Consider the following 15,517-nt stretch of genomic DNA (forward strand, 5'->3'; position numbering starts at 1 on the left):
TGAATACCATCTAGTTTCTGATTGTAAGGAAGAACGGAAAGTGATCATGGCCTTACCTCCTAACAAGACGCCAAGGCGTCGTCTCAGTAATAATCGATTGTCCTGAGTACATTCTCCTGATAATGTCGAACACAATCAGCCACTCATTTACTTGCTCAATTTTTAAATTTCCACAAGCCTGGAGGTGCAATGGTCCCTCCCCAAGAGGGGGACTACAAAGTGCCAAATTATAATCGGCCTCTCTCTCTTCTGTAGACTGTGCTCATGAAAGCTAAAGTAGCTGAGGGAATCGCCCTGGGTCAATTAAACAAATAGCTGCTAATTAACCAGAAAGCGAGCTCACGCGTCATCAAAGACACCACTCGACGCAATTATTGAGCTTGCTAGTCATCGATGACATCGTCAATGCCATGGATAAAAGGCAAATTGCGGCAAAGGTCCATATTGACTTAAGCAAGACTTACACAGCCTATTCTATTCAGCCCTATATTGTAAATAAAAGAATTTGGTTACTTCCAACGAAGCTGTTCTGTGGTTTGGAATTTACCTTACCTTCTCAGAACCAGTTACTATAACACATGGGGTACCTCAGGGCTCAATTCTTGGCCCGATACTTTTCAGCCTTTACGTGAACAATCCAACCGAAGTCATCAAGTGTAGTAACTTTTTTTGAATCTTACGTTGATAAAACAGCAAAAACCGGCAAATAAGAACCTGCATTTTCCCATGTTAGCCGCCTAAACAGGCTTTTCTATTACATAAATGGCAATTTGTAATAGCACAAATTTGGGCTATTTTAAAAGGGTTCTCATTTTTTAAAGAAAAAAGAGATATTGTAGGTAAGAGGTATTTACTGGTATCAAGAGAGGATAAAGTTTTTCTTGTTGTCTGCAGACCATAAGATCGCAGTTGGAGTGATAAGACATCTATGTCTCCAAAGAGCATATTGAATGTTGACTTATCTTATTTGCCTAAGTGTATAGAACGTTCCTTATAGATTTTAGAAAGTAAGAATCAATGTTTCAAATTTTAGGGTAAACAGGTTCTTGTATAGAGGGGACCTAACTAGCAAATTTTTTTTCTAACAGTTTCTTACTCATGGGTTTTTACTGTAATTAAATTCCATATATTCTTCGAATAATAGCATCCCCCGAATAATCGTCCCCCTTTGACCAAAATATTTAAAATAATCGCCTCTCTCGAATAATCGACCCCCCACCCAACCCCTCTCTTTCTTTTGTCCCCTCCCTGTCAAGTTAAAAGTTGAATACTTACAAAATCACGGTTTTTGTTACAGTTTTTTCTAAGATAGTGTTCATGCATTTCACTTTTTCCACTATTCCTTGAATATTGACAATGAAATTCCTATTCCTAACAGCTCGATATTTTGATATTGCTATATTTCAACGTTATTTCAATGTAGGTACGAATTTATTTTGTTTTTGTTTTGTTTTTTTGCAAGAAACCCTCACTACTTCGGAATTTCCACTTCACAAGTGCAAAGGCGATTTCTGTATGCTTGGAGCCTGACGTTTAGTCTTCTATAGCTTAGCGGTATTTTTAAAAAAAAACTAAGATAGTACGCGCGCTCTGATTGGCTGAGAGGAGTGTTTGCATGAGAGTATGTAAACATCTTATATCTTGGTCTGTTATCATATTTGCCTTTTTGCTCTAGTAAGTTTGTCAATAAAAAAGTTGAAAATTCGAACAAAATGTTAATAAAGTCAGTCAGGGAATTAAAACGGTTTCCCCACCTGGGTGGGGGTTTTACCAGTCAATATGCCCCAGAAGGGTGGGAGTTTGCTAAGATTTGTAATGGTGTCAAGTTAAATCCCCACTTTGGCCCGGGGTGGTGGTGGGGGGGAGGGGGGGGGTCGGGGTTTCAATTGATAAGTGCATTAGTGATCAAAACTCGACAAGTTTACTTTATTTACCCATTCCTTCCTCAGCTGAAACTTGGAAAATCTTTACAAACAAGCTGTGTCAACTTTTTTTCGCTTAAGCGGACATTTTAAGCGAGAAAAATCCGTATTTCGGAAAACATCTTTTTGCAAAACAAGAACTGATTACGCGTGCAAGACTTCGTGTTGAAGACTTTGCGACGGGTAAGAATTTCTCTTTTAATCAGTGCCATAACAAAGAGTTTTCCGTTTTTTTCTCAGGAAAGTTATTTTATAAAAGCAATAGAAAACTTTTTTCCGGTGTTTGCATAGCCTGACATAAACACTCGAGGGGTTGGGAGAATTCTCGACAGTTATGCAAACCCTCGACTTGGTCTCGGGTTTGCTAGAATTCTCCCAACCCTTCTCGTGTTTATATCACGCTATGCAAACACCGAAAACGTTTTCTAGTGCTTAAATATTACTAAGTAAACTCTCCATCTCTCTTTGTATAGCATGACAAAATTTGAAAATTAAAATAAAACAAGTTTTGCTACGAAAGCATGAACTTATCTCTCGAGGAACGTATAAACATTAAAAGGAATATTTTTTCTTTTACAATGACTGTTTAGATAGCAAAATTAAAATCCCCCAAAATAAGTCCTTTTTTAACCTACACGACCGCTCACCCGGCCGCCACGTACATGCTGCGTTGGGCAAAAGCTTAAAAAATTCAAGCGAATCGATCATGAAACGAAGAAATTTCAGTGTGAAAATTTGTATATATATTTAGTTTTTAATTTAGTTCTAGTAAAATTTCGGAAGAATCGATAGTTTCTTCTGTTTGAATTTTGATGACGTCATGTGAAAACCAATTATTGATATCGGCAATTATCACCCAAATTTGGTCAACAACCGTGGTTCTGTAATGTTTAAAACACCAAAAAGCGGTGTTTTCGAGCTCGAATTTTTAACCAGTGGCCATAAAACACGTGCTGTGAGTGCTTTAAACAGCTTTCAAATTGTCCCCGGAGTATCTCATTTCAATAATTCATTCTTTCCTTTGTAGAACGTGTTGATTGAAAATAATGACAAACGAAAGCAGCTAAAATAACAAATGTTGGGAAGAAATAGTTAGTATGCAAATGCCTCATACAGCTGAAGTACACAGTTAAAACGTCTACTTGTTTTCGCAATACCGCCATTCAGATGAAAGAATTTTCCACAGTTAACCGGTCGCTCGAGAGGAACAAAATTCACGAGTAGAGCATGCCGTTTAATCTAACTGTAACGCGACATGATGGGCATTTCGCGAAACTGCAAACGATATACTGTAAAGAATTAAATTTTGCTGTTTGTGACTCATTTCGCCCATCCCTTCTGGAAATGGTATTAGTAGTATCTTGATATGGACCGCGGTTTGGTGCTTTTAATTTCTCGGTTAGAAAACTTTATGATACGGTCGACAGGTTGTTGCTGTTGTTGTTGTTGTTTGTTTGTTTTTTTGTCAACGATGAACATTTTTTCTGCATTTTTTTCTGTCTTCGGTAGAAATAATTTGTTAAATTGTTGACTTTTCATTTATTTGCAAATTAGGAGGACCGTTTCATAAGAAATTTCATTTTTGTTAGTAATCAGTATTCCACTGTATTTCCACTGAGGCTGAATTCAAAGACCGCCCCCCCCCCCCCCCCCCCTCCCCGCGCCTCCGACTTCTCAGTTTGCTGTCAGTTTTACCGCGTATGAAGGTCGTTACAGGTGATTAAATTTGCAAAGTCTATTGAACAATATGCCTACTGAATATTAATGAGTTTTAGAAGAAGGATGCTCGATGTAGTTTTTAATACGACCCCATTCGCAGCGTAAGTAGAAAATAAGCTTTCATTTGCTTTCTTGTGTTTCTCTCTCAAGATCCTTTTTTATTACAAAGTTTCTGAGAAGTTGAACTATCTAAGGGTAGCTAGGACAGTTTACACCCTACAGATTCTTCCCAAACATGGTCCGACTGGATTCAAGTTTGCCTAATTTCATCTTTCAATTTGCCTGCATTCTAGTTCTTGGTATGGTGACAATGTTCTTCTTGGAACATAATAATTACATGCAGTATTGGCATAAACGCCTCGAAATAGGAAACAAACGTGGCAAATACAATGCTAGTGTAGACAGGCATCTTAAGCAAAATAGTTTCAACTTAAAGGAAATTGAAAGACCTCGAATCTTATGTTGGATACCAACCTCTCCAACCAACCTCGCAGCAAGAGCAAAATCAGTGAAGGATACATGGGGAAAACGCTGTGATATGCTTTTGTTCTTCAGTTCGAAAGCGGATGCCAGCTTTCCTGCAATCGGGTTAAATGTTGGGGAAGGAAGAAAGAGACTGTTCAACAAAACCGGCGCATCACTGAGATATATTTATCAACGCCACATAAACCACGCTCATTGGTTTTTGAAAGCAGATGACGACACGTACGTGATCATGGAAAATCTCCGCTATTTTCTATCCAAGCTAAATCCCTCCGATCCTCATTATATCGGAAGGATGTTTACTTCTTATGGCGGATACAACACTGGAGGTGCTGGCTACGTTTTCAGCCGCAAAACGCTAAGAATATTCGAGAAAGCGCTGGACGAGGGTAGCTGCCACCTGAAGGGTGGTGAAGATATATTTGTAGCAAATTGTCTGAGATCTCAGGGTGTGAAGCCCGTGAGTACGAGGGATTCAAGCGGAAGAGAAACCTTTTTTCATTTTAAAATTGCACCACAATTGATACCCGGCCGTCCACCGCATGACTTCCTCTCGAACTACAGCTACCCTCTTCCCTATAAAAGTGGACCCGAATGCTGCTCAGATTATCCAAATACTTTCCATAAAGTCAATCCAGAAATGATGTATCTACTTGAATACTTAATTTATCGTGTCAAAGTGAAGGCTTAGAGTAACAATCGGAATAGTTTGAAAAAGTTAAATCTATAAAACTTATTAGTCTAACTTGCAATTTTTTAACCGTAACCGTGATGAAGACTGTGACAAGTTGCGTGACATGTTATTACGTCACTGATTCTCCCTATGTACATGTAGCGTTGTCGTAACAACCATGTGCTTGTGACTGAAATTGTGGTTCGTAGTTCTGTTTCTTGTTTTCGCCTTTCTATCTAATTTAAGAGAATAGCGTATTGATACATGTGGCCTGTTCCAGGCTCTCAGATAGTGGGGAAGACGCGAAAGTAAAAGGCACGCGAAAAGTTGGCGGGGCGAAAAAGATTAAATTAGAACTAAAAGCTTCCTACTCTTAAGAGCTAGTGTCAACATAAAATTTATGAGTTTCCTAAGTTAAATTACTACTATGTCCATTTTAGATAAATGTGTTATGAGGGGCATCAAGTTTAGAGACAAGATGTCTCACTCCTGAAAAGCACACTCTTAATATTTATCTTTCTAAATGAAAAGCTTATTAGTAAATTGGTTATTCATCATGTTTCATTTTTAAAGGTAAACACTTAGAATGTTCTAGAACCTTAAAGGCCTATTGATCGGATATCTATCGAACTTTCATTAACTTTCCATATATCTTCAAAATCGGGGAGATAAGTCCTGTAACACATCCATGCCAATGATCGGGTTTTTGATCGTTGCACGCACTGGCTGAGGTTGATTTCTGGTGCAAGTCATGTTTGTCATATTCAGATCCTATAAAACCTAGGAAAAAAACCCTTTCTTATTCATGAATCCATGTTTTATTAATCCATGTTTTATTAATCTATGTTTTATCAATCCAGTCCATGTTTTACCAGTCCAGTCAAGTCCATATTTTATCATATGCCATTTACAACGCGTTTCAATACAGCGCGAGTAAGGATCCCGATAGGATGGAAACTTTAGTCTCCCAATTCGAGGAAGAACCGTAAACGGGGCGAACGAACTGAAACCTTGTTTGAAGGAAAAAACACCGAGCTACGAAAACTTAAGTGCAAGTTCTGCTCACAGTCTCATAGTGTTCTGAAGAAAGAGCTATGCCCTGGGTTGGGTAAAAGGTGAAATGTTTGCCAGAAAATGAATCACAGAAGGGGTTCAGAAGTTTGTGCCATGAAAGGGAAAATACGCTCAGTAAATCAAGATTCTGATTGCTCCGACTCGGACTCGGATGTGGCTTCTGTGAAGACTCTCAACGCCTTTGTTAATGGTGTCGCCTCAAAGAAAGACAAACCAATCTGTGGTGAAATGCATATCAGGTCTAACCCAGTCAGACGACAAGTAGACTGTGGAGCCACTGTTAGCATCATTCCCAAAAGTCATATCAGTGACACCCAACTTAAGCCATCTAACATTTCTCTAGAGGTGTGGAACAAGGAGAAAATTAACGCACTTGGAACCTGTAAACTCTCCCTACAGAACCCCAAGACCTCCCAGAAATACATGGTAAACTTTGTTGTTTTCTCGAGGAAGAGCTCATCCCCCTGCTAAGTCCCAAACCAGCTGAGAAGATGAAACATATCTCAATGGAGTGGTTGAAGACAAGCACGATACCCTACAAACTTTTCCTGGTGTGTTCAGTGAAGAAATTGGCGCTTTGCCTGCTCTGTGCAACTAACCTTAAAGCCTGATGCAGAACTAATTCTTTGCCCACGAAAAGATTACCCATTGAACCACGGGATAAAATTAAAGACGAACTTGACAGGTTAGTTGACACAGGAGTCCTTGCCCAAGTAGATGAACCCACTGACTGGGTGGATCAGATGGCAGTTACTATTACACCAAATAGGATGGAAGTCTACGGATTTGTATAGATCCACGGTCCCTAAACCTAGCCTCAAAGCGGGAACACTAAAAGCTTCCAGTGCTCAAGGATATCCTTCCAGACCTCGCTAGAGTAAAAGTCTTCAGCAAAGTCGACCTCATGATCAGCCATGGCTCGTTGTGGACTGAGGGCTGATATAAAGATAGAACTATCTGCGTCACGTGCTGGTGTGGAAGGTTGTCTCAGGAGGGCAAAGTAGAGTGTCTACTGGCCAAGTATGAACTCTGAACCTAGACACTGGATCTCAACTTGTGAGCCCTGCAGACTGTTTGAAATTTCCCATAGCAAAGAGACCCTCACGAGGCACGAAGTACCGCAGAGAACTTGGGAGAAAAATTAAAGTGGCTGTTGATCTCTTTACACTGGACGAGAAAGACTACCTAGTTACAGTGGACTACTATAGTGCCGTGCTATTGGGAGCTGGACAGACCACACAGCACAGAAGCAGGAGCTGTGATCAAGAAACTAAAGGCTCATTTTGCAAGGCACGGCAGTCCCTGCCAACTTGTAAGCGAAAATGGTTCACAATTCGATGCGGCAGAATTTCAGAATTTCAAAAGGGCCTAGGACATTGAAAACACACCAACATCACCCTACAATAGTAAGGCTAATGGGAAAATGGACGCTGTTGTCAAGTCTGCCAATACAAACGTCTCCTCCGCAAGACTGCTAAAGGCGGTGACGATTTCTACCTGGGGCTTCTTGCCGAGCGCAATATTCCATCAGAAGGCATTGGGAGCAGTCCAGTCCAGGGACACATGAAAAGGAGGTGGAGGACTCTTCTAGATCTTCCCACAACTGGCAATCTGCTGGAGCCAAGGAACCTGAACACAAGCTATGAGAGAGAAGCTGAGAGATGTGCAGAAAGGCAAGCTCGCTACTACAATACCAGTGCTCATGACTTACCCACCTTTCGGCCTTAGGACTGGTGAAATCGCTACTTTCTAAATACGATCGCATTTAGTGTAGGCCGGACAAAAGAAGTATTGGCGTGAAAGGAACCATTTACTAACTCTTTGATGCTGAAAATTATATGCAAGTGCGGGGCTGTCAAACTACGTAGAATATAAGCGATACTCGTAATTATCGCACACTTTGATTGTAGAGCGCGCTTAGTGTCATTTGAGTACAGACGCACAGATAATGGCTACCGGCAGAATTTTCACGGAATACTTTAGATATTATATTTCTTGTTTAGAAGCACTTTTAACGACTTGGCGCAGTTATTAGGAGTGTACCAGGAATTCCAGTATTCTCCCGGATTCGACTCTTGGCTGAACTTCTTGTTGTTGTTGTTACTGTTACTTTTTTCGTTTGTTGTTTTGTTTGTCTGTCTTTTTTTCTCAAACATCGACGTGCTACATACTGATAATGACCTGTTTGAATTCCATCCAGTTTCGTCTGGGGAAGTACGGAAAGTAATCATGGCCTTACCTTCTAACAAGACGTCAAGGCGTCTTCTCACTAATAAAGGACTGTCTTGAGTACATTCTCCTGATAATGACGAATATAATCAAGCACTTGCAAATTTACTTGCTCAATCTTTCCGCAAGCCTGTTAAAAAAAGGCGAAGTGGTCCCTCATCTTAAAAATGGGGACCACAAAAGTACCAAATAATAATCGGCCTGTCTCTCTTCTGCAGTGTGCTCTCGAAAATTGCTGAGTGAATCGCCCTGGGTCAATTAAACAAATAGCTGCTTTACCGAGAAAATCACCGCCCTCGTCATCAAAGACACCACTCGACGGAATCATCGAGCTTGCTAGTCATCGATCACATCGTCAAGGCCATGGATAAATAGCAAATCACGGCAATGGGCCATATTGACTTAAGCAAGGCTTCCACAGCCTATTCTATTCATTCTATTGTAAATTACAGACTGAATTTAGTTAATTCCAACGAAGTTCTTCTATGGTTTGGGATTTACCTTTAAAACAGACATAACTCCGCTTGTGTTGCAACTTCATTGTCAGGACCACTTACGATAATACATGGGGTCCCTCAGGGCTCAATTCTTGGCCCGATGCTTCTCAGCCTTTAAATGAACGTTCTAACCGAACTCATCAAGTTTAATAACTTCGAATCTTTAGTTGATGACACTTAGATAAAACAGTAAAAACCCGCGAGTAAGAACCTGCATATTCCCAAGTTAGTAAGGGACGGACCACTATTTTTTGGCGGGTGGGGGGGCGGGGGAAGGGGAAGGTTGGAAAATTTTGAACACTGAAACAAATTGAATGCAAGTAAAAAAAAGTGAAAGTGTTTGCAGGAAGACGGAGACACGAAAAAAATTGTTTGCAGCAGCAGCCGCATATAAAAAATGTTTCCATGTGAAAATTTTCAACCCCCCTCCCCGTCAAAACATTAATGGTCCGTCCCTAAATGGCAATTTATAATAGCACAAATTTAGCCTTTTTCTAATAGGTTCTTATTTTTTAAAGAAAAAAAAATATTGTAGCTAAGAAGCATTTACTGGGTACAGTGAAACCTGTATTAAGCGGACACCCTCGGCGAATGCTGTAGTGTTCGCTTAATACAGGGTGTCCGCCTAATACAGGTTTCGATAGATAACGTCATATGAGGTGTCAAATGCCATTCAAATGAACAGTGGAAACGTTTAGTATACTCCTGGCGACTATGACGATATACGTTTGCATTAATTTCTTTATTAAAGATGATAGTACCATAAACATAGATTGCAACTCAAATTTGAAGAACTCAGATGAGTGAAACAAGCTCTACAGAAACAAAACGAAATAGAAAACAACCCTGCACTGTGAAACTAATCAAATAAGTTCGTCAAGTCACGTTTTTTAATGTAAAAATATTAAAATTTGTGGGTGGTAATCTTTCGCATTTCCGGTGTCTGGCATGTTGGGTGGTGGAATTTAATTACAAAGTGTCCGTTTAATACAGGTTGGCAACGATAGAAATGACCATTTCAGGTACTTTTCAGGTGTCCGCGTCCGCTTAATAAAGGTGTCCGCTTAATAAAGGTTTCATTTCAAGTAAATAAGGGTAATAAATTTGAGGACTTCGGCTACTGTCCGCTTAATAGAGGGTGTCCGCTTAATACAGATTTCACTGTATTCAGGTTACTCCTTGTATAAAATCTTCCGTCTGCAGTCCATTACATCGCACCAGTCCAAAGTGCATGCTAAATGTTGACTTATCTTATTTGCCCCTAATGAGTGCACACAACGTTTTCTTTTAGATTTTAGAAAATAAGAATCAATGTTTCAAATTTTAGGGTAAACAGGTTATTGTATAGAACGGACCTAACTGATAAATTGTAGCCTAACAGGTTCTTACTCGTGGGTTTTTTTCTGCAATTTAAATCCGTATTTTCTCGAATAATAGCCGTCCCTCTGATTGATCACCTCCCTCGAATAATAGCCCCCCTTTGACCAAAATATTTACAATAATCGCCTCTCTCGAGTAATCGCCTCCCCCCCCCCCCCCCCTCTCGCCACATCCTCTCTCTCTTTTATCCCCTCCCTCTCAAGTTAAAAGTTGAATACTTACAAAAGCACGGGTTTTGTCACAGTTTTTTCTATGATAATGTTTATGTATTTCACTTTTTCCTCTATTCTTGGATATTGACATTGAAAATTAATCAAGAAACCAAATTTGGAACACTTAAAAAGCCCATGTTCAGTTAATTTAATGTGATTATTTTTCAGTTTAATGGGATAATAAACCAAAGTATTTAGGGCACGACTTCCAGTGAGGAATATTTGAAATAATCCCCTCCCTCGAATTATCGGCATCCTTGAATAACCGCCTCCTATCGGTGCGCCAAAAATTAATAATAATCGCCCCCGGCTATTATTCGAGGAAATACGGTACTGGAGAGAAAACACGCACCGGCGACCCGCGACACGTGACTATAGGGCAACTCATCCTGTGAGATTTTCCGGTCGATTTAAGGCATATTTGAAATCACTTCAAAGTGGTTTTACGTTTCAGTGTTTTGACCTATCTAGAAAACAAAACAATGAAACTTAAAACTACGAATTGACTGAAAAACGGGAAGCAACAGGGCTTAGAGAGAGGTAAGCTATGCATTTTTTTTTACAATTTATAGCGCCCTTTTATAATTCAAGGTTAATAATTGTAACCACATTCACAGTTTTCCCCATACCACTGCATTCAAAATTTCCATTCTTCTGTTGAAATAACACATCTAACGGTAAAGCGGATTCTTATTTCTTGTTAAGCTTGTGGACTTGAGCATTCTAGTTTCTTATCTGCTTATTTTATCAAGCAGTGGTTACTGATCTATCGATGTCATTGAAAGGAACATTTAGGCGAACCAGTCAAGCTAAAATAGATTTCGTTTCGAACAAAAATAATAGACAGGCTGGACGATTTCTACCAAGCCGCAAATAAGCATCTTTCGTAAACATCGATCGACCCAGCATTCCGCACAAAGTGAAAACGTATCAATCGGGATGTTATGAAACTCTTCTTAGTCAAAATGGAGTCTTCAGAAAAAAAAAAACATGCCTTCAAAAAAGATAAAAATTAAGATCAAGAGTTAAAGCTTCAATTTAAAGCTTCAATTTTCGCTTCCCAAGCGAAAGGGACCGCGAACGACCTCGGACGTCTGAGAATCAGGCTATCGAATGCCTTGCCAAAACGAATAGTCTGCTTGGAAGATGGCAGGCATGTGAAATCAATTTATAGTAAAGCAAGATGTATTTCTTCGGAAAAAACAAACACTTTTATATCTGTTTTATGAAAGTTTCGAGGAAAACAAACGAGAGAGAGAGGGACGAAACGAGTCTTAGATATGATTTAAGGTCTTTAAAGTCTCGCGCCGACTGTGCTCTTTTTTCGAATCCTCTTGATCTCCTGTCACATTTAAAGAAATACTTTACTGGCGTCATTGTTCAGGGGCACCCAACGACAATTTTCGGAAAAATATCTGTTCGGAAGACGATTTGAGATCTAGAATTTTCGGAACATTTGTTGTAAAATTTATTGCTTGCCTGCTTCTCCTAGGATTTTCGAACATCTAAAATATGGTATAATTACCTATTTTTAACGGATTTTTACCCTAAAAAGGTCACCTAGAATTTTCGGGAGCCTTTTTTCTGGCTGAAATTTTCGAAAAGGTAAGTTTTGATCCCTATAATTTTCGGATCACTAGACTTTCAGCTAGGAAATCCGAACAGATGAAAAATTTTTAGGGGATAAAAATATGCCTATATCTACCGTTTAAATACCAAAATACGTTTAACAATGCTATGTTTTAGTGGTTTTGAACTATATTCTCGTTGGGTGCCCCTGATTGTTGTTTTCACATTCTGAAAAAGTCCAAAATTACCATTAACCAAGGGCGTGCCAGTGAAGGTTACTTGGAGTAGGCCCTTTTTCTAATCTGACAATAGCAGCTGTTGGCCAGCACTTTGTAATTACAGTAATAGTCAGGGAGCCCGGAGCAGATTTTTGGAGTAGTGGGGCTTGCTCGCGCTTATCGCAAGCTCAGCGAGCGCCCAAGGCGCTTGCTTATCTAGGGGGATGCTGGGGGCATGTTCCCCCGGAAATTTTTGAAATTCACTGAGAGCTTCTGAAATCACCGTAAACAAGTTTATTTTAGTCCTGAGAAAATGTTTTCAAATTTTCATCACCATTCTGCAAGTTTTCTGCACAGAAACTCGCATTTACAGTTAAGATGAAAATTGTGTTTGCTTTTAAAACAAAGATTGGAAGTACTTTTGTAAAAGAAAACAAAAAAATTCTCGTCAAAATTATTTCGAATTATTGGTGAAGGTTCGAGATCGTACTATGTGAGCTAAAAGAAGAGACTTTCCGGCATTTTCTTTCATTTGCTCAGTTAGTTCATGTTTCTTTCCCAGATCCTTTGGGTTTGCAAAGTTTATCTGAAAAGTGAAATTCAGCCTGCGAGCAAGCTATCCATTTCGGAGATATCGTAAACGTTGCGCACACTAGTGAGCGGCACGTGAGAGAAGACGCGACAGCGCGGGAAGGAAAAGAGAGCACACGTAGCAAACTGCAAAAGAACATGGTACGACTGGATCTTAGTTTACGTAATTTTACCCTGCAGTTTACCAGCGTTCTAGTTTTGGGTATGGTGACAATGTTCGTGCTTGAACATAATAATTACATGCAGTATTGGCATAAACGCTTCGAAAAAGTCCGTATACCATTAACTATTCATACTCAGGAAAGAGAAGATGCTGGCAAGATGTCCACTCAAAATGAAATGAAAAGACAGCGAATCTTATGCTGGATACCAACCTCTCCAAACAACCTCGTAAAAGCAAAATCCGTGAAGGATACGTGGGGAAAACGCTGTGATATGCTTTTGTTTTTTAGTTCCATAGAGGATGTTACCATCCCTGTAATCGGGCTTAATGTGAAAGAGGGTCGCCATAATCTATATGCAAAAACCCGTGCATCGCTGGAATATATTTATCAACACCATCTTGATGATGTTGATTGGTTTTTGAAAGCAGATGACGATACTTACGTGATCATGGACAATCTCCGCAATTTTCTGTCCAAGTTGAATCGCTCGGACCCTCATTATATCGGAAGGATGTTTACTTCGTATGGCGGATACAACAGTGGAGGGGCCGGCTACGTTTTCAGCCGCGAAACGCTAAGAATATTCAAGAGAGCGCTGGACGAGGGTGGCTGCCCCAGGCGTGGTGGTGAAGATACATGGGTTGCAAGATGTCTGAGAGCTCAGGGTGTGAAGCCAGTGAGTACGAGGGATTCAAGCGGGAGAGAAACCTTTTTCCAGTTTGGAATTGCACCACAATTGATACCCGGTCGCCCAAATGACTTCCTCTCGAACTACAGCTTTCCTCTTCCTTATAAAAATGGACCCGAATGCTGCTCAGATTATCCAAATACTTTCCATAAAGTCAAACCAGAAATGATGTATCTACTTGAATACTTAATTTATCGTGTGAAGTTAAGACCCGAAAGAAACAATTAAAACTATTTAAACTATGAATTTAACTAATTTATAGCGGACCTCTCGAAGCGCGCGAAGCGGAGCACCATGGGTAAGAAAATTTGGTTATCTATGCATCCGAGAAATGTTGATACCATCCGCCCGCACTACAGGCATACCAATGTAAGCTAATGCAAAATAACTCAATCAACAGGTATGGCAACCCAAATGCAACTAGAGGTTTTTTGGTGGGAAATCACATAGCCACCCGTCAAGAAAGACGAAAAAGGAGAGGGAAATTGTTTCTATATCCGTGTTGTTTAGAGTAATTGTAATGTTCACAAAATGCGAATATAAAGAAAGAGAAAGTCATGGAAAACGAGAAAGTAGGCGACAGGCGAGCGAAGCTCAACGAGAAAAAGAGCGACAGAGAGCTAAAGCCAGAGATAAAAAAAAAAGGAGACAAATTTTGTTGGAAGAAAAACATGAAAATTTTGTAGCGGCGGTGTGAACATAAGAAACGCGAGCGGCCACCAAGGTGAAAATGAGCGGAAGTGAAAAAAAAGTAAAAGGGCCGGGTGACAAGAATACGTACGACACTTCCTCCATCAAACGTGTAACTAGGAAGTTTCTGGCAGTTTCACGCTGTAGTCCTGCTAAACAACGGCAAAGAAATGTACGACAAGGTGTGATGCACGTGCAAAGTTTTGCTAATTAGACCTATTGTTGTTTTTTTACCGTTTTCGTTGCCTTCGCCGCTTAACATTACACGATTTAATATTTTGTTTGAGCAAACTACGACAGCTTCGCTTTAAGCCCTGGCTAAATCTATACATTAATGAAGATCGTGGTACCTTTCAAGTACCTACGCGAGAATTCGGGCACGGTGAAAGTGCCCGGGTGCAAGATCGTGACCTTAAACTTGGCTCTAACATGGGCGCCTGGGCCTTGTGTGCACATGTTTCTGTTGATACCGCGGCAATCCACGCGTTGCACACACCCATAACTACCTGCGATACTCATATTTTCAAAAAATGGCGCATGATAGAGAGAAATGGAGCAAGTATGTGTAGAGTTTCATATCGCTAATGCCCCGTCAACACGTATCCGGATATTTTTGAAAATAGAGACTTTTTCCCTCCGTTTCCAAAACAAATAATAATAATAATAATAATAATAATCATAATCATAATCATAATCATAATCATAATAATCATAATAATAATAATAAAATATGCGTCCACACGTAGCCATTCGAATCGTATTCGCCCGCCCATAAGAAAACGCCAAAGAATGGAAATACGGTAGCATCCCTCAAAGAGCATGTGTTATGCTTGTAGTAAATGATGTATGGCATCATCGTATTTGAAAACATCCGTTTTCGTCCCTCTACCCCTTTATACGGGTCCGGACAAATATTTGAATATTTGATTAATTGTTCGGGCCCCATGTAAACGAAAGGCGGATCCGTGCAAGTTTTTGTCCGTTCAAAGATTTGTCCGGATCCTTGTAAACGGGGTCTAAGTACCAACATAACCCAAAATCCACGAGTCGTGCAGTTAAAAGGCTTCATTCTTACTACTTCGAAATCGCACGACTTCGCCGGCAAGCCATCTTGGATTTTAATTGCTTCTGAACTAAAGTTCTAGAAAAAATTGCATTAAATGTTGTTATAAGATTTTGTAGGGAAAACCAGCAGCGGCAACTTCAAAGTTGGTAAAGAGAATGGGCGTTTAACTGAACAAAAAAAAGGCGAGTGGTTTAAAGTGAGGTAAACATTAACTGCGGGTATATTGAGTAACTTCTAATAAATAAAAAAATGAGGTGCAACTGGGTTTCATAGACCTTTATTCTGAACTGGTTTTACCAGTTCGTTCTATTTCCTCCAAATTCTGACAATTTTCCGTGTACC

The 15,517-nt window shown here is 39.9% G+C and overlaps 1 protein-coding gene and 1 pseudogene across 1 annotated transcript; both read left to right on the plus strand.

The window, feature by feature from the left end:
- Positions 1-3,821: 3,821 nt before the first annotated feature.
- On the plus strand, positions 3,822-5,605 carry LOC140939311 (glycoprotein-N-acetylgalactosamine 3-beta-galactosyltransferase 1 pseudogene; annotated as a pseudogene).
- A 6,958-nt stretch (positions 5,606-12,563) lies between these two features.
- On the plus strand, positions 12,564-13,647 carry LOC140939327 (glycoprotein-N-acetylgalactosamine 3-beta-galactosyltransferase 1-like). The gene has a single exon (XM_073388838.1). It carries the CDS (start codon positions 12,706-12,708, stop codon positions 13,645-13,647), a length of 942 nt encoding a protein of 313 aa, XP_073244939.1. The 5' UTR covers positions 12,564-12,705.
- Positions 13,648-15,517: the final 1,870 nt, after the last annotated feature.

The sequence above is a fragment of the Porites lutea genome, chromosome 1 (genome assembly GCF_958299795.1).
Source record: "Porites lutea chromosome 1, jaPorLute2.1, whole genome shotgun sequence".
Taxonomy (NCBI): Eukaryota; Metazoa; Cnidaria; class Anthozoa; order Scleractinia; family Poritidae; genus Porites; species Porites lutea.